The sequence below is a fragment of the Podarcis pityusensis genome, assembly GCF_964106645.2.
Source record: "Podarcis pityusensis genome assembly, chromosome: 6".
Taxonomy (NCBI): Eukaryota; Metazoa; Chordata; class Lepidosauria; order Squamata; family Lacertidae; genus Podarcis; species Podarcis pityusensis.
Genome location: NC_138030.1, coordinates 47,732,530 through 47,756,474, shown reverse-complemented (window position 1 = coordinate 47,756,474; position 23,945 = coordinate 47,732,530). Strand labels below are relative to the sequence as shown.

Genomic DNA, 23,945 nt, shown 5'->3' with positions numbered 1-23,945 from the left:
ATGGATGAACAACCAACACACAGGGTCAGCCAGCTGACAGAGGATGGCAGGGGTAGAATCGGTTTCCCTGCATGCCATCTTCTGTCTGCAAACATAGATGGCTCCATCTTATGTGCATATGGCAGAAAACAGAAAGCAAGTAGGCAAGCTCAAACGTTTACCTCCTCTCTTTTAGGCATGGACGCAGTTAGGGCTCACACTAGAGGTGACTTTAAGCCTCTCTTTAAGGTAGGTGGTTGAAATTGACCATATTCCTTTCTCTAAAATGCTCCCCACCCATTGGAATCAGTAACACGACATGGGAGAAAGGGACTTAACCTCCTGCACCATTTTCCTGCAGAGAAATCACCCCCAGCTGCTATTTACTCCAACTGGGGGTGGGGCGGGAATTAAATAAGGGCAAATAGCTTCAAGGGGGAGTTCTAGCAGGAAAATGGCTCCATGGTCCTGATCCAGACCAGGGCCCCTGCTGTGGCTGCTTTTTGTAAAGAGAAACAATTCCAACCTGTGCTTAACTCATGTTTAGTTTGACTCTGAGAGCTCCTTCCCAGAACACTAGATGATCTTCACACAATTATTTTTTTCCCCACACAGAATGTGACACCATGCACAGCAGAAACCTTATAACTGCACTTTAAGAGTTTGCAAATGTGTTCCAGGTCCCATTCCTAAGGGTTAATTTGCTTCTTATTTGAATAAAGGGCACAATAAAAGTTTGCATACCGTCCAACATTTCAGTGATGAAAACAGGGGTGTCCCATTCCATAACGATAATTTTACTATTTATACTTCACACATCTAACTGTTGCGTTGCCCCAGCCATTCAGGGAAGTTTCCAGCATATATAAATACATAATAAACATTAAACTTTTTAAAAAACTTCCCTATACAGTGATACCTTGTTTTGAGTCCACGATCTGTTCCAGAGCCCCGGACGCTGGACAAAAAGAATGCTCAACAAAGCACCGCTCTGCGCACACATGCGGAGCAGTTTGCGCTTCTGCGCATGCATGAGCAGCAAACCCGGAAGTAACCCATTTCGGTACTTCTGGGTTTGCTGCGGACGTCCACCGAAATGGACGCTGGACGGGGCGGACTTATACGGAGGTAGCACTGTACAGGATTGCCTTCAGACCACTCAGGGGTTGGATAACTCCATACCCTCCAACATTTCTCCAATGAAAATAGGGACATCGTAAGGAAAAGTGGGACATTCCTGGATCAAATCAGAAACAAGGACAGCTTCTCTAAATCAGGGACGTCCCTGGAAAATAGGGACACTTGGAGGGTCTGAGTTTGCAGTATGAGGCAGCCAATGAGCCAGGCTGAGTCCTCTTTGCCAGTCCCAAAGCGAATGTCTACAAAATAACCACAGATTCTGATTATCTCCAAAGGGCTCAAACTGGGGGGAGTCTGGAGGTTGTAGCCAAGTCAGTCAGATGCAAAGTAGACTTGCTGAAATTAATGGACGTGACTAAGGTACGGTTCATCAATGCCAAGGAGCCTGCTCTGCGTATAACTTTGTTGGATACAAAACTGGGCTTGTAAATGAGGACAGTGATGGAAAAGGAGATTTGCATTTTCACAATCTCTTCATGAAACAGGGCCTGCACCTTTGACAGCATCTTAGCCAGCTCTGTAATCAAAAGGACCACAAAGGAGAGAAGCTTTGCAACAAAATAAGTGGGAGTCATTACTGGAAAGGAGGGTCTTAAAAGAAGAAAAGAAATCCAAGAATCCAGTCCATGTTTTATGAGCTGCCCGAAAGACATAAAGAAAAGCGCTCAAGTGCAGGGAAAGGCAACCAGCCGCTCTTGGACCCTTTTGAACCTGTCACAACATTGCTTGCACTGCCCTGAAGTGAGAAAAGCAACTGCTCAGATTCAGAAGACGAGAACCTGCAAGTGATACCCTCTGCTTGCTTCACTTTCCCAAATAGGAAGCTAAAGTTTTCCCAACACAGATTAATCTGTATAAATAGAGGAAGCAGCAAATAAAACCTAATAGGCGAATGACCACCATCAAGTCCATTTTCTCCTCTCTGTACGCGTGACTCAGATCTAGGGAATCTACTGTATCAGCTCCCTAGCACAAGTGTGGAGAAGAAGAAGAAATGAATTACAGTGGTACCTCGGGTTAAGAACTTAATTCGTTCTGGAGGTCCATTCTTAACCTGAAACTGTTCTTAACCTGAGGTACCACTTTAGTTAATGGGGCCTCCTGCTGCCACTGCGCCACCGCCGCACGATTTCTATTCTCATCCTGAAGCAAAGTTCTTAACCCAAGGTAATATTTCTGGGTTAGCGGAGTCTGTAACCTGAAGCATCTGTAACCTGAAGTGTCTGTAACCCAAGGTACCACTGTACTCATGCCACCATTTTCGCCTTATATTTTGCATACAGTACTCTTTTCCACACAGTTATTGTACTCTCCTGGGGAGGAGAGAGGAAGCAACAGTGAGAATTGGCCCCAAGAGATGGCTAACTGTCAAATACAGGACATGGGAAATCAGCAGACGGGAACATGACTTACAACAGTTCATGTAGAGCTTATGAAGAAACAGCAGAACAAATAGCAAAAGACAGCTGACCAGTAACTCAAAGCCTAGCAGTAGAAAGCTTTAGGGAAAATGAGTCATTCGGAGGCAGTGGGATAAAGAGAGCTATTAAAGATACTACAATATATATATCAAATTTATTTGCAGCACACCTTCAAGGGCAGGGCAGATACGATATCTACCTCAAGTTGGGCAAAATCTCTTTTTAAAGGATAGAAAAAAATCAATTATTTGGCCAGTGCCATTGATTAAGGTGTATAAGCAAGACTGTTTGGAACTGTTTGGGACAAAGGGCCAATAGACACATACAAAATGAGCAAACCATAGATGGAGACGTTAGAATGAGACAAAGCTGTCATCACCATGCGCAGCTTACAACCTAACCAAATTTGTCATGCCATGTCAGATTTGGCAGAGGTAGGTGGCATAGGAAACATGGATCGAATTGTGAGCAGAGTGCATGGCAAAACAGTAACATGCCAATTTCAACATGTGCTGAACTCAATGCACCCATGCCACACACTCGGCCTAGCAATTTGTTTGCGCAAATTACCCCTAAAGCAGTTGTTTAAACATGTATCTACCTGGGATACAAGAAACCAAGCTGTTTATCTGCACTCTCAGAGAGTCATCCAAGCAGAAGTATGTGACAGGTCTCTGGAAAAGAAAGGTCCTTTTTCCATGGGACGCCCTTCTCATTGACTGCAACAGCCAGTTAGACATCTGAGTCTTCATTGGCATCAACCACTCTGAATGTACTTTTTAATTACTAGGCAACCATGTCGGAACATAAGACATGGCATATTGAGTAGAAGCAGGCAGCCAAAGTTGAAAAGTGCAAAGTGCACAGCCCACAGTGGTCCTCATCAGCCATGTGGGCTGCAGGAGGATAAGTGCTGGCTGAAATATGGTGCACATGTGTTAAACTGGGACCACATCCAGCATCGCATCCAATCCCCTTAATAAGAGCTGCATGCCTTTAATGTGTGACCATCAGCATAGTCCTGCTATGCAAATGTGCCTGAAAAGAGCAAAGGAGCTAAGCACAGAATGGAGGACTGCAGACTATCCCACTTCTGGAACGTGCCCTTGGAATTTTAGGTCAAAAGTTTTTTCTGCAAGGGGGCAAAACATGGCTCAGAGACTGGCTAGAAGCCATTTCTTCTATGCTTTTTTGCAATCAAGAACATATATCCAAGTTCAACAATACAGACTTTTCCTCGGCAAAACGCACCGAAGTGTTGGCTGGGAAACCATCAGCTTTCTACTTCTGTGTATGTTTCCAAGAAATGAAGCCATTTAAGTGCACGTGAACAACCCACAACTGATGTGAGGTAAGTGTATCTTGTGCTCTGGCATCTGCACCCAAAAAAACCCATAGGGGTTTTTCATGTATCACTCCAATCCGCCTGCATGGAGAATGCTTCTGTTTTCCTAGACGATGGACAGGAAAGCTGTGGTCCTCTAGATGCTGTTGGACTCCAACTCTCACCAACCACAGCCAGCTTGGCCAACACCCAGGCAAGATGAGAGCTGCATTTTGAAGCTACAGCTACCTTTGGACAGAAGAAGAAGAAGAGTTTGGATTTGATATCCCGCTTTATCACTACCCTAGGGAGTCTCAAAGCAGCTGACATTCTCCTTTCCCTTCCTCCCCCACAACAAACACTCTGTGAGGTGAGTGGGGCTGAGAGACTTCAGAGAAGTGTGACTAGCCCAAGGTCACACAGCAGCTGTGTGAGCGGAGCGGAGGAGTGGTTCCCCAGATTGCGAGTCTATCGCTCTTAATCACTACACCACACTGGCTCTCAGAAATGACTTGGACACCGTACTCCATGCTATTGTAACTTCCAGGCTTGATTATTACAATGTACTTTTCCAACGTGGGGCTAACCTTGAAGACGACTCTGAAACTTCAACTTGTCCAAAATGCAGCAGGCAGATAGGGTTCTGTTTAGAGCTCATAAGGCCCCTGTTTCAAAACAGTCACACTTGTTGCCCATTGATTTCCAGGTCTGATTCAAGGTGCTCACATTAGTATTTAAATCCCTAAACAACTTAGGCCCCAAATATCTGAAAGACTGCCTCCTTTCCCATGGATCTCCTATGTTCTGATCAACAGAGGAGGCCCTCTTGGAAGCTCCACCACCCTCAGATATTCAGGGTGTGGCAGCTCAGAAGAAGACATTCTCTACGGCAGACCTAAGTTACAGAATATCCTCCCCACAGAGGTGTCATGTCTGCAAGATCATATGCTGAAGATGTACCGTACCTCTTTACCCTGACCTTTGACACCTGAGATACTTATTTTTAAGACCAATCCTGTTCTTTTCCATTGTATTTGTTTTAAACTGGTTTCAATACAGTCTTCTGGATTGCTGTAACCTGCCCTGGGACCCTGTGGTGAAGGGCAAGTAAGAAACCAAGTTAATAATGGATAATAATAATTCAACAACATCTGGAGGGCCACAGGTTCTCCATCCCTATTCTAGAGCATAAAGCTCAAGAGGACCTGCTGCCCTCGGAGCCTCTGACCTAGTTAATGTCTCCCCAACAGCTTACTGCCAATGATCTGCTCCTTCCCATTTTGTGTCTCATCTCATCCGCCTCCGCTATCCCACCACCCTAATCCCCTTGTAGTAAGGAATGCTTAATCCCTTGGCTTCTAAACCCACCCCCAATCCATCACATCTCTGTACCTTTAAATCAGCATCATCCTCCATGCTAAACATCACAGACACAGTTGAGGGGCTGCATGAAATGTTAAAAGGGTAGGCTCTCCCACAGAGCCCAGATCAAAGGGAGCCTGCTCTCAAAGGTCCAAGGATGGAGCAGATGGCTTGAGTGCATTATCTGCAGTCAGCCCCCACCTCCACACTATCCTAGGTTGCCCTGCAATGGAAGGATCTTAGCAGCTGCCCAGCCTGCTCTGGGATTTTCACTCCCGCCAAGATAGCTAGACTCCTCCTGACGTTAACCCTGGAAGACTCAGCTTCACGGCTCAGAACACCTTGTCTTACACAGGTGGGTGGCAATTCAAAGCAGAAGGCTGTAAGTCAGGATTGTGGGGAACTGGAAGAACAGGAAGAAAAACCCCTCTGGGGGATGATGTACCAGTGAATGAGAAGATCCATCCAGGAATGAGAAAGGATGCTAGTTGCAGGAATACCTGTTGCAGGAAACCACAGGAGGGCAAGGTGTTCTTGGGCTAAGGTTCTGCTTGCATGTTTTCCCCAGACAGATATGGGTGGCGCCACTGTAAGAACAGGATGCTGGACCAGATAGGCTATTGGCCTGATCCAGCAGACCCTTCTTATGTGGCAGCTATCAGCTGGCATTAAGCAGGATTGGTGCAAAGGTTGCCAACAGAAATGACCATTTCTACTGCTTCAACTTTAGCTTCCAGCGGAAGCCCCACACACCACGGTTTGTTATACACAAGGTTTCAACCTCCTATCAAGCTTGAGTCCCTGCACACTTTTGAAACATTTTTCTTCCCCTGCTCATAACCATAACAAGCTTGATGAAATGTCCCTGCCTAGCCTCTCTTCCACCTTTCAATCTTTAACCATGGGTGTTAGGAGGTTGGCCTATCTTGATTAGCATGAATGGGCCTTGTGCCAGGGGTGTTTTTGGTTTTGGGTTTTTTTTGCCTGGTGAGGGATTTAATGAAAGAATTATGTCCCATGATAGCTGGAAATCTTTCTCCCCAGCCTTCAGAACGTGACGCCTATCAGCGTTTGAGTGATGAGCAGGGAGACAACTGAAGGCAGCTGCAGTTACGGACTGAACTGGGACACAAACAGAAGGAGATGGCGTTGACATGACCTGTCCACTGCTTGCTCAACATCTTCCTTTTTCATCAGGCTTTTACCCCACAGAGTTGGAAGTATATGACTGATCCCTTGGAATGGGCAAATTCATGTGCCATATCAGGTGTTGATCAACTGTTTTGCCGTGATTTGTCTATGTGCTTTGTTTAGTTTCTTGTTTCCTGTTACTTTTGTTAGGTATATATTGTGTATTTAATAGTGCTGTGTTTTGATGCTGTGCTGTTAGCCAATCTAAGCATTTTCTTTTAAATGGAAATATAAATGTTTTTATAAACAAACCAAGTAAAAATGTAACAAGCCCAGTTCAACATAGTTCAGGACTGGTTGTTTTTCAGCATCTGCAGCATATTTTCTCCACAATTTGGGGGAAGCCACGTAGGGTCTTGGTTTACCTTCAAGTCACTAATGCAAGTGGTTTTAGTGGGATTCCAGGGTTTTCGCAGCGGATCCCTTAAATCTGTACTACCAAACTCACATGATCAGGAGACCTAATCTAGAGCTAATTAAGAGAAAACTCCCATATACTGAGTTGTTCATCATTCACCATTTAGTCACCAGGCAAAAAATGGGAGAGGTATTCTTTCTGTTTGTTATTATGTTGCACATCTTTGTGTTTTTATAATGGAACCCATCCTGTGATCCTTGGGTGAAGGGTGGTGTAGGAATTCAATCAACAAAATAAATGAAAATAAATTATATAAACCCCATGCAAGCAGAAGAAGCGCAATGGGAATCAGGACAAAAGTTGTGTGTAGTGGAAGATGCAGGAAGGTTACTAATAGCAAGTCTTAATTCTTTCTGGCCTGCCAGAAAGAACTGCAGAGAAACCACAGCTACCTCACCAGACTCCATACACTTGGGGCCATTTCACACATCATTATCATTATCATCATCATCTACCTGTCCTCCAAGGAACTCATTGAGGCATACATGGTTTCCCACCTCCCATTTAATCCTCAAAACAACCCTGTGAGGTAGACTAGGCTAAGATAGAGTGACTGGACCAAGGTCATCCAATGAGCTTTATAGGTGAGCAGGGATTCAAACTCTGGTCTCCCAGGTCCTAGTCCAGCACTCTAACCACTATACTACACTGACCCTTTGAGATAAGTCACTATTTGCCACCAAGAGGACATTCATTATCAAACGGTAGCCAAATTCAGCTAGTAGTATACATGTTTTCAGATGTATCATCTGTACACATTTTAAAAGATACACATTTCCTGAAATTAATAAAAAGCATGACTATAATCGTGAGACCTTGTTTCACCAGGAAAATATTGCATCCTCCAATCAGTGGCAGGAAAAATGTAGCTTGCGGATTTTTTCCAGAAGCTATTGCAAACATTGCAGTTGTATACAACACACATAATCTGGCTAAATGGAAGGTGTTGGGGGGAGGGGACATCTTTTCAGAGTCCGATAGCCAAAGGCTGCTGCTAATCAGATTCCTTAGGGATCTTTGCCTACCAACCTTGTATAAATGGACAACAGAAAACTTAATGAATAATATCTTTGGTAGTGCTTGACCACAAACACATTGCTCTAATCATGGCCTGTTATTCTCCCTGCCATCCCTGCTATCTACACATGCCGTTGGCAGTATCTAGAAATGCATTTACATAAAAGCCCTTCTCTAGGTGTGAACAGCAAGCTCTGATGAATAACATTATTGGTCTGAAAAAGCATAAGTCATTGGGGAAAGCGAATGTTCTGAACAATTTTCCTGCCCCTGGGGCATCTTTGTCATGTGTTATTTGTAATTAGTCTTTTTGCAGGCCTAGAGTCCATCAGTAGGAGCAAGTCTGCTGTCAGGCCATCTCCAGCAAGGAAAGATTCACATCTTGCTATGCAGCTGTGTTGCGCTTTGCACTCCTCACAGTCTCTTTTTTTGCCAAGGCGAGGAGGGAGGGCAGCAATTCTCAACATCTGACGCAATGGCTGCATTCAGGTGTGCAGCTAAATCATGGTTTAGTGTTATGAGAAAGGACCACTGCAAGCCATCGGCTCATGCGCTCCTCCACTTTCATTTTAGAGATTAATCACAGCTTGTCATAACATCTGACCCTAGACAAATTATGAGTAATCTTACCTACAGCTTGCTCAAACAAGCCAATTTCAAATGATTTCGAAGCTGGATTGTTTCAACAAACCACAGTTAAGCTTAACCACGGTTTAAGGTTCCGATGGCACACTAAATCATGAGTAGCCTAAAACAGAAGTGGAAGGCTCCAATTTCCTCGCAGTTGCACCAGAAGCAGGAAGGGAGGAATGTGCAAGCCCAAGGCTCACTGCGGCTTGTTCCCATAAAGCCACACCATGGTTATATTTGGCATTATGTCCAAACACAGCCAGCCATGTACTTCTAGCAATATGTCTCCAAATGCCAGTTGCTGGGCACTGAGAATGGGAGAGGGCTATTGTGCTCATGTCCTGTTTACGGACTTCCCATAGGCATCTGGTTAACCAATTAAAATCATAGAACTGTAGAGTTGGAAGGGACCATGGGTACTATCTAGTCCAACCCCCTGCAATACTGGAATATGCAGCTGTCCCATACAGGGATTGAACCTGCAACCTTGGCAATATCAGCAACATACTCTAACCAACTGGGAATGCTGCGTGAGATGGGCCGGGGTCTTTCCCCCAAAATATTCTCTCATTCTTTTTAAGCAGGGTGTATGTGGATGGCACTATATAAGTGTTCTTGCACTCAATACTGTACAAATATTTTACATAAGCATCTCATCTCCCTGCCTGAGTTAGGAAGAGTCTCTTCACATACACTTTTTCCATGAAGGCTTTGGCACAAGCAATGGTGACTCTTGCCATTCTTCCATTCCCAGCCACCTCCTCTGGAGCTGGACTACAAAAGAAGCTGCTGGACTACCATGATGTCCACTTGCATGCATTGTGTAGTATGGCCCCCAGTGACACAGGTCCTGACTCTACTTCAAAGCCTTTGGGGGGATTCATTGCAGAAGAACATAGTCACAGCAAATCTGCAGAACTGGCACGGTTACAGGTGCCACATAATACTCATTCCTCATCTGCAATAAATCACTCTTTTAGTGCAGCAGCACCCACAGTTTGGAACCCCCTGACTACTGGCAGACACCTTCACTGCACAGTCATACCTTGGAAGTCGAACGGAATCCATTCCAGAAGTCCGTTTGACTTCCAAAATGTTTGGAAACCAAGGCACAGCTTCCGATTGGCTGCAGGAAGCTCCTGCAGCCAATCGGAAGCCGTGGAAGCAGCATTGGACGTTCAGTTCCAAAAAATGTTTGCAAACCGGAACACTCACTTCCAGGTTTGCGGTGTTCAGGAGCCAAAACATTTGACATGCAAGGCGTTTGACTTCCAAGGTACGACTGTACCTGCTAAAAACTTTTTGTTTAGGCCAGCCTACCCAGATATGTAGAATGTTTACATGTGTTTTAAGTGGGTTTTTAGCTTATTGTTGATTTTAATTATTTCTGAATATTTAAATAGTTGTTTCTTACTATTTTTACCGACAATTTCATTGTCCTATTCTTTCTGTCAATCAAGCGGAATTTAATTCTTTATGAAATAAATTATTACCATCTACCCACCAGCTGGAAATACAACTGGGCATTTGTTCTCTTGCTTTGACTGGCCACACCAGGACAAAACCCTCCCTCTAATTCTGCAGTCCCCAGCTCTGGAGTGCCAGCTGCAGCAATTTCCCAATAAACCCCAGCGGCTTGGATTCCCCCTGCATCAGAAGCCAGGAATACCATTCAGTGGGGCTCCAATGACAGCCAGGGGCTCTGTGTATTATCGGCACTCCAATCTATCCACTGTACAGTATTCCCCAGTCCCTGTATTCCTATCCCCACAGAGCAGGTGCGACCGGCAGCCACCATGCTGAGAGTTTAATTGCCGAGACTCAGGGACAGCTGCTCTTAGGCATCTCCAAATTGGTCTCCGGCAGGAAGGCCTGCCATCGTCTTCCATGCTATGGAGGGCAGCATTAATAAGGGGGTAATGTTCAGCGATGCTCCTGGGACCTTCTACACATACAAACACAATCTCTCCCCTTAGCTTTTTGACAATGTTTGTGATCATCCGGAATACTGAACTTGTGAGCTGGGATGGGAGAAAAGTATGCCATCCCTCTTAGGAAGGGATAGACTAAAAACATTAACGACTTTGCAAGTCCTGACTTGGCGTGTCAAATCTCTGACAGCAGACAGCATCAGAGACTGTGTATTTTGCCAGAACTCCAACCTCAGCAGCTTCACCACAAAAAAAGGTTTTGGTTTTGGTTGGTTGTTTTTTTTAAAGTCTGCATGGGGAGATACCCAATGCTCACATGATAATGATGGTGCCATTTTTAATCAATAACGATTTGGGGTTGGCTTTAGCAGGATGTGTCGTGCCCAATGTGGACGCCATACATGAAAGAGAATATATACACAAGCCCAAGAATGCCATCGGTGCAGAGGAAGAAAAGAAAAGAAAATGCAGGGATTAAAATGCAAGATTATGATGTGAAGAAAGAGTGACGACCAGGGAATTATGCAGCTGACAGAAAAGACAGCTAAGTAACTTATATATGGCCTTGCCATAAATCAAACTGAAAGCAAGCAATTTCTTTTGCCACTAAAAGGAGGACAGGAGTCTGTGGGGTTTAACTTGCAGGTAAACAACAGTCATTCTACAAAATAGGAAGAACTTGGCTGCAACAGCAACTGAGCAACAAAATTATTTGCCTAGGATCTCATGAAATCATCCCCCTTTGAAGTTTTGGTCATTGTTGTTTTAAAGAGGACATGTTAACATTTATTTCTGCTGTTTAGGTAGAGAAAACACTAGCTGTGGTAAGGATTTGGACTACATGATCTTTGATGCCCCTGCCAACTTGAAATATAGCTTATACTGAATCAGACTTGGTCCATGTAGTTCAGTATTGTCTACACTGACTAGAAATAACTCTCCAGAGTTTCAGATTGGTGTATTCCTGTTCCAACTGGGAGATGCTAGGGGCTGAACCCAGGACCCCCCACAGGTAAGACAGATGCTCTATCACTAAGATCTGGCCTTTCCCCAGAACTCAGATGCATCTACCACCCATTCCTACCCCACCACAAAAATCTCCTGCCCCGTCGCCCTGTGAAAGCAGCCTAGTCAAATTGCCAATGGCAGTTGGCAGGTTTCACTTCACTTTGTGCGTGCTGTAACAATCTGTTATTAGCCCTCCCTGAAGGCAGATGCCAACTGCATCACAAGCAGAATTTGGACCATAAATTCAGCTCTAATTCCTGACAAAAACCTTGTCGAACAGGTGCTGCTACAAAGACCCAGGAGAGTAATAGGCAAGTAATAACTAGTTACTTGAAGGAGGAGAGCAATTGTAGATGCTGGCCAGGCTAGGCCAGGCTACGTTACTCCAAGGAGTTCCAGCAGTAGATACTTCCCATCCTTGGTAGGGATGACTCTAGGGCCAATGAAAGTTGCCAGATTCGCACACGCAATGATTCAGTTTCACTAAGGATCAGGTGCAGGCGAGGCACCAACCACACCTGGCGTGATTTTGCCTTGAGGAAATTACTGCCTATAGAGGCAAAGAGGCTGGGTTGCGAAGAAGTGAGGAGCCCAAAGTTTTGTAGTCATAGCCCATCCTCTCCAAAGCCTCCAATTGCTGCTGGACAAATAGGGTGCAGGCCTCGAACTCCGGATAAAAGAGGGATGTGTGCTATCAAGCCACCAGATCTAAGTTAGGAAAAGGAGCATCTGCCAGGTTGAATTCGCTCCAGCACAGAGTGGGAGGCTTTGCAGAAGTGAGTCAACAACATCCTGATTCATGAGATTTAACATGAATGCGGGGGGGGGGGGATGTAAGGCGTGTAAGCTCTATCCTGTTTGCCCAAGTGGCTTCTCTCCCTTCCTCCAACTACGCCCACGACCACCACATGTTCCTCACTCACAGCCCAGTCCTTTGCGGCCAGAGTGGGGAGAAGGGCAGTCATTAGAGCCAGGATCAGCCCCTGCTGTTCTTGGCCAGAGTCCATAGCCCTGGCAACTGGGAAGGACCCACCTCTGCCCCTTTCTAAACAAATCTGATCTGGCACTCTAAGCAGTGCCAGATAGGTGGGTATTTCCCACAACGCCCAAAAGCAATGCTACACCAGAGACATTGTGGGAAATCAAATTGCAAACAGACACAGCTCTGAGAACGCGGTCGACTCAGTAAGCCCACCATAGAATGTCGACAGAGGAGGAAGCCCACTAAAGGACACTTTGCCCAGAGCCCCTTGAACCCGGAACAAGTTGTGAAGGTGCGGCGGGGTCTTCTCCATAGGAAAATCCTTAGTAAGCCGTATATACCCTGCCAGCCTTAGTTCATCTATCCATTCAGACATGTGTTCAGCACACACTAGTCTACAACATTATATATTGACGATGCTCGCCCACCAATGAAACACAAGAGCCCATCTGAAAAATGTGTTCTCCAGCCATTTTCAGTAGCATATTTGAAGATAGCAGGGCAATAGCTGCAGCTCCATCGGTGGATGGGTCTTCTGGGTACTCAATGGAACTTCTTTCCCCCTCCACCCTTCCATGTGCCCTCAAAATCGGCTCTAGAAGGTTGGGGGGGACCATCTAGAATGGGAGTAGGAGAGAAAACATTGTGCCCATGGAACCCTGTTGGCAAAGCACTGAATACAACCCACTGACATTATGGCATAGCCATAGTCTCTTTTAAAAGTTGCTGGAAATGGTCAGAAACACACACTTTGGGATCAGGAACTGCCTTGTGGATGAGGCTACATGTAAGTAAGCCTTGGATGACTAAGCCATTCCTGATCAGGACCTCTCTCTTCCTGAGGTCACCATAATTCCGGAAAAAGGAAAGGGAACCTGTAGACTTCCATATGCTGTTGAACTACAGCTCCCAGCATCCCTGGCTGTTGGCATGCAGGCTGAGGCAGATGGGAGTTGGAGTCCAGCAACATTACGAGGTCCACAGGCTCTGCAGCCCTGTTCCAAGAGACTAAAGCAAATTCAAATTATGCAGTTCACAGTCAACTTTTTGTAAATCCCCCACTATTCGGAGGGGAGCAGGGAGTTGGGAGACCCTTGTTGAACTTGGGTCCTGCATGCAGGCTTCCCACAGGCATCTGGTTAGCTGATATGAGAACAGAATGCTGGACTAGCTCGAGCTTTAGCCTGATGGCTCTTCTTATGCTTGCCATAAGTTACCATTTCGCCTTGGTACCTGTGGTACCTCTATGCTGAGATTTTGGCACTGGTCCTTCTGTAAGCCCTTGACACCCTGAAGATGAGTTAGCTGTAGCTTTAACATTAACTCAGGGATGGGATGCCTGTGACCCTCCAGGTGATGCTGGAGTACCCTGCCCTCTTTGGATGAAGGTCGCTATACAAATTTTAATAAATCAATAAATCAACTCCTATCCCCCCCAGCCAGTATGACTGATGTTCAGGAATGATGGGAGTTGTAGCTCAGCAACCTTTGCAAGGCCACAGGTTCCCCATCCCTGTATCAGTTTATAACCTACAAACAACAACCGTCTCTGCTGATGCTTGCCTCTCTGTTTACCCTGCAAAGTTCTGCACTGGGACAGTGGCATTTAATTTAATGTAATTGCAAAGCACAGACACCAGGCATTGTAATAAAGTGGCAGTGTAGGAAAAGGAGACTATCTGGCTAATTAAAGGGACTGCATCCTTCTCCTGGAACAAAACAGCTATTCTATGCCAGTGACACATTTCCCCACATGCTGCACCCATCTCAGGCACACAAATTCCACGTCTGTGTTGCAGAAGAGTAGCTGCGTTCATTTCTCGGTTACAGCAAAAATGCAACAAGCGGTGGAATTTGACTACGTTTCACTGAGAGCAGACCTACTGCAAAGAATGGAGGTCATCAATTTCAGTAGGTCTGTGTAAAACTTAGCGGCATACCACCCAAAAAGTACCGTGGCATCTTGAGGAATAACAAACATACAGGAGTATAAGCTCTGGGAGAAAAGAGCCCATGTTTGTTGTGGGACCATGTCTGGTAGCAATGACACTGACATACTAAAGGTTTCCTTATAGGACAGCCAAAAATCTCCCAGCATTCTCCCTCGTCTTCCAGGCACTGATAACAGAATCTCAGAGCTCAGAGGAAGATCAGCTCCATCTTCCGAATGAATGATCACAGAACAGACCCATCTTGCACTCCTCCTGCCTCATCCGCACTGCCCCAAACACCAAAAGCCATTATTGGTGGCATCAAATCATCATGCATTCAGCTCACATGCAAGGAAAGCCAATTTTATATGGAATTAGCCCCAAGTGGTTGGTTCCATTCAAAGGGAATAGAAAGGAAGGGCAGGAGGAAGAAGATTCTTTGGCTGGGATACTGGGAGCCTGTGGAAGAGATGGGGGAGAGAAACTCTGCAGTTTTGGCTGTTGTCTCAGAGCAAAGACTGGGGCAGCCAACTGGAGCAGCGCACGGAATCCTGGATCGCCATTTGGCTGTTATGCAACCTCCACCAATTCCAAAAAAGCAGTTCTACTTTGCTGCTGCTGCTGCACCTTTGCAATGATCAGCTAAATGCTTCCTAATTGCAAACAACAGATTAAGCCAGCCTCCCCTGACCTGGTGCTCTGCAGATTATTATTATTATTATTATTATTATTATTAATTACCCACCCATTACCCTAAGGTCCCAGGGTGGGTTACAACAGTTCAAACACAATATTAAAAACAGATTAAAACAACTAACAATCGTAGAAATGAGGTAGGTCCTAAAAACGTACATCTCAAGTGTCAAAAGCAAGTGTAAAGATGTTTTGGACTACAACTCCCAGAAGCCCAAGCCAGCATGGCCAAAATTCAGGGATGGTGGGAGTTGCAGTCCAGGGCACCAGGCTGGGGGAAAACAGTGTGGCCATATACCACATATTCAGAATGGTTATTTAGCAAAAGTTTTCTGGGTGGGATCAGACGCCCTTTCTTTAAAAGCTTCCTTGGATGTTTTTAAGCAGAGGTTGGATGGCCATCTGTCATGGATGCTTTAGCTGAGATTCCTGCATTGCAGGGGGTTGGACTAGATGACCCTTGGGTCCCTTCCCATTTGAGATTAGTCACAAGGTTAGGAGAGCATGAGGTAGGAATGCAGAGTTTTGGAGCAACTAGATTGCTCCAAAAGCCTCTCTTTCCCCCAAAACTTGAGATCCAAACCAACATGCACAGGAATGCATTTGCCACCTTACCTGACACAGATACTCTCATGATCGCTTCCAAAGGCCTGTTGTTATCCAAGGCCCTGCTCAGACGTAGCTCTCCAGTGCTGTGGTTCAGGAGCACCAGCCTCAGTTCGTTGCCTTGCTCAAAGCTGTAGGTAAGCGTATCGGAGACATCCGGGTCATAGGCCGGGATTCTGCCAATCACACCCGTGGGGAAACTGCTGGACTTGTTGGTGATATAGTTATTGAAGAGGATCTCAAAATTCTTCAAGACAGGGATGTTGTCGTTCTTATCCAGCAGACGGACGTGCACAGTGGCCCGGCTGACGAGTGGGGCTGAAGTAGCCTGGACCACAATGACATACTCAGACTTGGCCTCATAATCCAAATCCATCAGTGCCGTCAGCTCTCCGGAGAAGATGTCAAGTTGAAAGACCTCGGGAATGTTGCCTTCCACTATCTGATACATGATCTGGGCATTGGTGCCCTCATCTGGGTCGCTGGCAGTGATCCGGGCCACCACTAAACCAATGGGGCTGTTCTCCTCAACAAAAATGTCAAACTCATCCTGTTCAAAGACAGGGGGGTTGTCGTTGACGTCAAGAACAGTGATATAGACATCAATAGGGGTCCTCATGGCTGGCATGCCCTTATCGACGGCATAAGCCCTAAGCTCATACAATGGGACATTCTCCCTGTCCAGCCTGCGCAGTGTCCTAACAATGCCCGATGTGGATTCAATTATGAAATCTCCATCCCCATCGTCCCCACCCTGGAAGGTATAGAACACCCTCCCATTCAGCCCAGAGTCTCTGTCGGTGGCGGAAACCTGCAGGACACTCGTGAAAGCTGGCACATCCTCATATACAGAACCCTGGTAGTTATCCCTTAAGAACTGAGGTGCGTTGTCATTTACATCGTTGACTAGGATCTCCAGGTAGGTAGTATCTGATTTCTGGGGGATACCATTGTCCCGGGCTGTAATTGCCAATGTGTAGGACACCTGATCCTCATAGTCCAGCTCCATCTGAGTGGTGACAGCACCAGTATCCATATCTATCTTGAACTGAGGGATACTGTCTTCCATGAAGTAAGTAATGCGGGCATTCTCCCCCGTGTCCTCATCCGTAGCACTAATAATAACTACAGTGGTACCCACTGGCCTGTCCTCATTGATGTTCACGGTGTAGTGGGAGCTTTGGAAGACTGGTCGGTGTGTGTTGGCATCTGTCACATTCACAAAAACCTGGGCCGTGTCAAGTCGTGTGCCATCAGAAGCAGTAATGGTAAGCAGGTACTGACGCTCTAATTTGTAATCCAAGGGTAGGGCCAGGGTGATGAGACCCCCACCACTCTGGCTGGTTATGGAGAAGCGATTGCGGGTGTTCCCATTAGTGATCTGGTAGGTGATGACGCTGTTGACATCCCGGTCGATGGCAGAGACTGTAAGGACACTGGTGCCCACAGCAGCGTCTTCATTGAGCCTCATGGTATATTCCTTTTGAGTAAACTCAGGATTGTTATCATTGACGTCCAGGACAGTGATGCTGACGCTGGCCGAGGAGGTCATGGGGGGGCTACCGTGGTCTCGGGCCTCAACACCAAAGTTGTAGAAGTCCACAGCTTCACGGTCCAATTCAGAGGCCACCACAATCCAGCCTGTGTTGTTATTGATGGTGAAGGGGAAATCAGAGCTCGTGTCAACCAGAGCATACTCCAGCCGAGCGTTCTCCCCAGAATCCGCATCAATGGCTTGGATGTGGATGACAGAGTAGCCCACAGGGACATTCTCCAGCACCGTGGACTGAAAAGGGGTGCTGACAAATATGGGGGCGTTGTCATTGACATCCAACACCTGGATGGTCACCAGCCCACTGATGTTGGAAAGAGGGGGTCTTCCTCCATCCTGGGCCCTAATGCGGAGGGTGTATTCCTTGTTCATCTCATAGTCAAGCTGGCTGACCACATCAATGTTACCTGTCTGGGCATCGATGTAGAACTGGCCGCGGGTGTTGCCACTCATGATGCTGTAATGCACCAGAGCATTGCTACCTTTGTCCCGGTCAGTCGCATTGACCCGCAGGATGTGAGTGTTGGAGGCCACGTTCTCGGCCACCTGCACCACGTAGCGTTTCTCGCTGAACTGCGGCGAGTTGTCGTTATCATCCTCCACCGTGATGTGGATCGTGGCTGTGGTGCTGCGTGGGCCCGGGTCTTTGCCTTGGTCGTTGGCCTCCACCATCAGCTGGTAGGCCTCAACCGCTTCCCGGTCCACCAGGCCGTTGGTGCGAATGACGCCGGACTTGGGGTCAATCTCAAAGATCCGGTTGGAGCCGTTCCCGTTCAGGATGCGGTAGAGGATGTTGGCGTTGGGGCTGGCATCCCCATCCGTGGCCCTCACCGTCAGCACTTCGTAGCCCACCTCCAGGTTCTCCCGCATGCTCTCCTTGTACTCCTGCTGCTCAAAGACCGGGTCGTGGTCATTGGTGTCGCTCACCGTGATCATGAGGGTGGCCAGGGCGGTGCGGCGTGGCACGCCGTGGTCCGTGGCCGTCACGCGGAACACGTGGGTGCTCTTGGTCTCCCGGTCCAGCTCCTCAGCCGTTGTCACGGCCCCCGTCTGGGCATCGATGGCAAAGAAGCTGTTGGAGCGGCTGTCGTAGAGGGCATCCATGGAGTAGTCCAAGCGGCCCCACTCGCCCTCATCGGGGTCCAGGGCCCGCAGCATGATCACGGGGGTCCCTGCCGGCCTGTTCTCCGGCACTGAAGCCTGGTAAGCTGGCATCTGAAACTGAGGGCTGGCGTTGACGTTCCTCTTGGAGCGGCTGCTCCCCGCGCCACCTCGGGGGGCCCCCTCGGATTGCCACAGCTTCTCCATCTGCTGTTGAGAAGAGCCCAGGCCGAGGCTCCACAGGACAAAGGTCTCTCCCTCCTCCTCCTCACAGAGACTGCACAGGAGCTCCAGGCGCAGCGGGTGCCCGGAGCGGAGGCACCTGGCCCGAGGGGGCAGCATCAAGTCCTCCTGGAGGTGGTCCGACGGCTCGCTCCCGCCGCTGTCGCCTCGCAACCGGCAGCGCAGCCGGCAGCCTCCCCGCGAGCTGGCCGGCGGCAGGGGGACGCGCGCGCCCGGCTCCATGCACAGCGCCCGCCTGCGCCCCCTGCGGAACCGCGGGCCCGGCTCCGGGGCCAGCAGGAGCCGGCTCAGCAGCACCAAGTCGCCGTCCTCAGCCGCGTCGCCGCCGCCGCAGCGCGGCCCGAGCAGGTGCGCCCAGAGGCCGCGGGCAGGACGCGCGGCCGGGCAGCGCCACGAGAGCGGCGGCGCGGCGCAAGCGGGGAGCAGCTCCGGCTCCGGCGGCGGCCAGGCCGGTCCGCTGAAGGGGGCGCAGGGCGGCCCCGGGGGGCTCCGGGCTGCGGCCGAGCGGGGGATCCCCAGCGCCGCCAGCAGCAGCAGCACAGCCCGGCCGGGGGCGCAGCAGCCGCAGCCGCCGCCCATCTCCCGCCGCCGCCCGCACTCCGGCTTCCTCTCGCTCCGTCCGTCCGCGCGTCGCTCAGCAGCTGCGCTTCATGCCCAGCGGAGGATCCGGGCCGAGGCGCCCGCCGGCTCCGCCGATCAGCCCCAGCAGGTCCGCCGCCGCCGCCGCGTGCGCTCTTGCTCGCAGCCCGCGAAGGTCTCTCCGCCTGCCAACCAGCCCGGCAAGGCTCCGCTGCGGCAGCAGCTCGCCGACGCTCATTTCCATAGACCTGCGGCTCTTAAAGGAGCCGCGGCAGCCCCGGCTGCTGGAGAGGAGAGGCAGCCGCGCGGTGGGGCCCTCCCCGGCGTTATACCGCCACTTTCTCCCCCAGCGGCGGCGGCGGCAGGGCTGCTAGAGAGGTCCGCCGGGCTCCTGTTGGCCGATGGCCGGGCCTTAGGAGAAACCCGGGAATAACAGGTGGTGGCACTGAGCGTGTACAGAGTGCAGCAGGGCCTCGGCTTGCTCATGTCCGCAGGCAGCCTCTGCCCATCTGGACTGGCTGTTATTTATTTATTTCTGACGTTTATATGCCGTCTTTTCTTCTAGGGGTGTACATGAAGCATAGAATTGGAAGGGAACAGGAAGGGTCGTGGATGCTTTAGTGAAATTCCTGCATTGCAAGATGACCCTTGGGGTCCCTTACAACTCTACAACTCTATGATTTCATGATCTAGACCAGCCCCCTGCAGTGCGGATATCGTTTGTCCAATGTGGGGCTCAAACCCATGGCGTTGAGATGAAGAGTTTACTGACTATGGCTCTCCTGCCCACCCCCATTTCATCACTGCAACAACCTTGTGAGGTACTAAGAGAAGGTGGCTGGCCCAAGGTCATCCAGTGAGCTTCGTGGCTGAGTAGGGATTCATATCCTGGTCTCCCAGGTCCTAGTCCCAACTCTCTGAACCATTGCACCACAATGGCTCTCATTACTATTACTATTACTATTACTATTATTACTATTGCAAGGCATCCCTCCCAGAGAATTTGTAAACTGTGATCAGGGCTCTCTGGGGCTTAATGTTCAGTGCCAAAGCTTAGCCCTGAAAGAAATGAACCAGTAATGAGCATGCACAGAGTACCTTTTTCTTCACATCTTAGAGCAGGAGTTGCCCACATAGTGCCCTTCAAATGTTGCTGGACTACAACTCTCATCCCACACATCCTTGGCCATGTTGGCAAGCATCCATGGGAGTTGCAATCCAACAACACCAGGAAGAAACCACACTGGCTGTACCTCTCTTGGGGAATTGCAGCCAGCTTCCATATATCTGGGACTGGAGGAACGGCTTCTGGTGTCCTGAACACTGGGGTTCTCTCGCAACATGAGAAATTCCATTTGGGAAAACCCCAACAGTTAAATCCTTTTAAAAAGCCAATTTATAATGTATTGTAAATACACACAATGCAACTTCTGTGCCTGGTGCATTTGGATGCGTAGACCCATTCTGCATTTTTATTTTTATTTTTAAACTACAACACAAAGTTGATGTGGCTATAATGGCTAGTACCAAGGTTTTGGGAGCTGAAAGAAGAGTGCTTCTGTTTTTTTGCCATGGCATGCTATTCATTCTCAGCAGCTGTTCAAATGCCCATAATTTTCATTTTGCTGTTACGCAGTCTATTGAGAAAGTGACACCACAGAAATACTACTTGTATGCTGTCCTTGTATAAACATGCACAAAAACGCCGACTGTGTAGGCAAACATTCTGGATGGATTTCTGCACAGAAGCAGTTCAACTCCCACTCAAAGTGGGAATTAAGCAGCCAAACTCTGTGTTGAATTTCAATAACAAGTGTGGACAGGAATTGATAAGAGGCTGCCTCGTACCGGGTCAGACCGTTAGTCCATCTAGCTCACTGCTGTCCGCAATGATTGGCAAGGTTTCAGGCAGGCGTCCTTAATCTATTTATTTATTAGATTTCTCACCTATCCTTGACTGTAGAACGCACTGCCACAAGAGGCAGTGGTGGCCACCAATTTGGATGGCTTTAAAAAAAGGATTAAATGCATTTGTGGAGGATAAGGCAAGCAGGGTCCACTAGCCATGATGGCTATGCTCTGCCTCCATGCTCAGAGAGAGTATGTTTCTGAATACTAGTTGCTGGAAACCGCAGGAGGGGAGGGGGCTCCTGTGCTTGAATCCTGCTTGTGGGTTTCCCACCGGCATCTAGTCAGCCACTGTAAGACAGGATGCTGGACTAGGTAGCCTCTTGTTTGTAAAATGGGGAAGGACTGGAGCGTTTGCCTTGCACACAGAGGTTCCCAATTCTTGTCATCTCCAGTTAGGGCTGCAACCTGGGATAAGCTGCTGCCAGTCGATATAGACGATTATGGATCACATGGGTCAATGTTCAGATTCAGTGTAAGACAGTTCCCTATGTTCCTAAGAGCAGAATTCAGGACTTCTGTAGCCTGTGAAATATTTTGTAAAAGAAAGAAATTGGGGTTCCATCTCTTCTTAGAGCCAGTTTACAAGACGACCATGGGTGGAGTGGGGTGGGGTGACTGTTCAATCAGTGCAAATCTTCGTTGTGATGAACTGAAGGAAGAAGCCTGTGCTAGTCAGACAAGCAGAACTGCCTAGGCTACGCTGGACAGCAGCCTGGGCCAGATACCCTGGCTGAAACCTCTCCCCCCCCCCCCGCCCCCATTTGACTTCTCCAATGGGTGGGCCAGTGCCAATCATTCACAGGCTGGAGCCTGGTGCTTTCTTTCCCTTCCACCTCCTTTCCTTTTACACCAACTTTTGCAGCACATTTTGCTTGTGTACGTTTTTGCATGTACAAGGAACCTGCTTGCGCAAGGCTTGCCGCTCCAGGAATGGTGCTTCTTAAAAGGGCAATGCCTCCAGCTTTCTCACAGCCTCACTCACTGCAGGTGCACAGAACCTCAAACACGTCCCTTTCTTTGGACTGATTCATAATAATAATAAAACTGCTAGTGGTGCTGCTGTATTCCCCACTTAGGTAGTGCCCACTATGTAATCAGAACTTCAGTTCTTTGATTTGGAACTCATTATGACTCACATACACAAATTCAGATCCTCTTTCCAATGAAAACAACAACAGCAATACACTTTTATGCTATTAGATACACAAAAGGAAACTGGAGGGGGGGGGGGAGAAAGAGTTTATGTACATCAGGCTGCAATCCTGTACAGAGTTACTTGGGAGTTAGTCTTACTGAACTCACTGGGAATCACTTTTTAACAGACATGCCTAGGATTGCACTCTCAGAGACTGGACGTGTCTGTTATGTATTTCTGTTTTTAAACAGTTGCATAACGGAAAGCATTAGCATTTAAATACTACAGCCGTAAGTGAATCAATAATAATAATTTGCATTGATATAGCAATTTAGAAGCACTTCCTATACATTATCCAAATACTTGTTACACAATAGGCCCATAATGTATGTCTCCACCCTGCTATTGCAGATGCGGGAGCTGAGAGGTAAGCGCCAGCGAGATGCACCTTGTGGGTTCACATCTGGAGGAAAATCTAAAACGGATGGATGTCTCGGATCGTACTACTAATCCCTTGAATAGACTATTACTCCCTCAGCTCAGAATATAAAGGAAGTAATTTGACAGAAACCACAGCTGTACATCCTTGGATTATGAATGGGGACTCCATTCAAACCCAACTGAAATGAATTGAAGTTAAACAGAAGCAATGCATGCTGGTGGGCCATGGTTGAAATAACTAGGATTTTGTTTTTTTTAAGACAGTTAACATTGTTGCCTCTTCAACTCGTCAGGGGGCTGCACAGGTATATTGTACAGGTGCTTGTTCACAACAACAACAACAATAGATCTAAAATGTATTCACTGGCAGGAGCTCCAAGAAAATGGTTCTCTACCTGGGCATTTTACCCTGAGAACAAAGGGTTTTTCTTTTGTCCTCAGAGCAGAGTAGCCAAGCACCATCACCCTGGGCAAATGACCAAATCTATTTTAATGTTCTGCTGTGTAAACCTATGGCTGATGATGGATCGCTGGTGGCTGGAAAACTTGCAAAATGGCTGAGCCAATAAAATATAAAAATTATGCCTTTTCATCATTTTTTGTAGCACAAAATCCTATACACACCTACTCAGAAGTAAGGCTTGCTGAGTTCAATGGGGCTTACTTCCAGATTAATCAGTACAGGACTGCAGCCCAAGTCTATTCAACAGCACCCATCATCCTTTGGGTGACTATCTGCATCCTGACTTATAATAACAAAAGAAAACCTCTCTGCTCTGCCAAGACAAACTCCTTAGCAATAGATAACTTGTTTTGAACTGGATGTAGACAACCAACCAGCCTAGAACAAAGCAGGTGCAGAAAACCCAGCATCAAAGATGCTAAACTGGAACACACAGCTCCCTGTACATTGACATGGCATAACTGGAGGCAAATTAGGCCAAGTTTCTCTTAAACTCCTGTCTCTGCTGCTAAGGGCCAAGCAGTTCTCTAGCTGCAAGCCAATCAGGCAGGCAGGCAGACAGGCTGGAGCGACCAATGGCTCCCAAGGATACAGGGAGGAATGTTGCCTCTCCTCCTAGCCTACTGAGTGAAAACAAACAAGTTAGACAGTGCCATTCAGGAGGAGAATGGCCATCAATTAATTACACCCTGGATTTAGGACCCTTCCTGCGAGCCATGCGAAGGAGCCCAACACCATCCAGGACAAGAGCCGAATAAGGTTGGAATCGAACTCAGATACCCATTGTGAAGTCTCCAAAAGCACCTTGGGATATGAGCGTTATTGATGCATGCACTCTGATAAGAAAGGAATGCAGAAAAATGGGGCAGGGAGGGAGGTGTGGTGCT

At 47.8% G+C, this 23,945-nt stretch overlaps 1 protein-coding gene across 4 annotated transcripts in view; it reads right to left on the bottom strand.

Annotated features, from left to right (window-relative positions):
* The window catches only part of CELSR2 (cadherin EGF LAG seven-pass G-type receptor 2), a 113,745-nt gene extending 94,484 nt beyond the window's left edge, over positions 1-19,261 (bottom strand). For all 4 annotated transcript variants that reach the window (XM_081010504.1, XM_081010506.1, XM_081010505.1 and 1 more), the window contains exon 1: positions 15,643-19,261. In XM_081010504.1, coding sequence (XP_080866630.1) covers positions 15,643-19,108 — 3,466 coding nt within the window. In that variant the 5' untranslated portion in view covers positions 19,109-19,261. The remainder of the gene's footprint in view (positions 1-15,642) is intronic.
* Between the last annotated feature and the right edge of the window lie 4,684 nt (positions 19,262-23,945).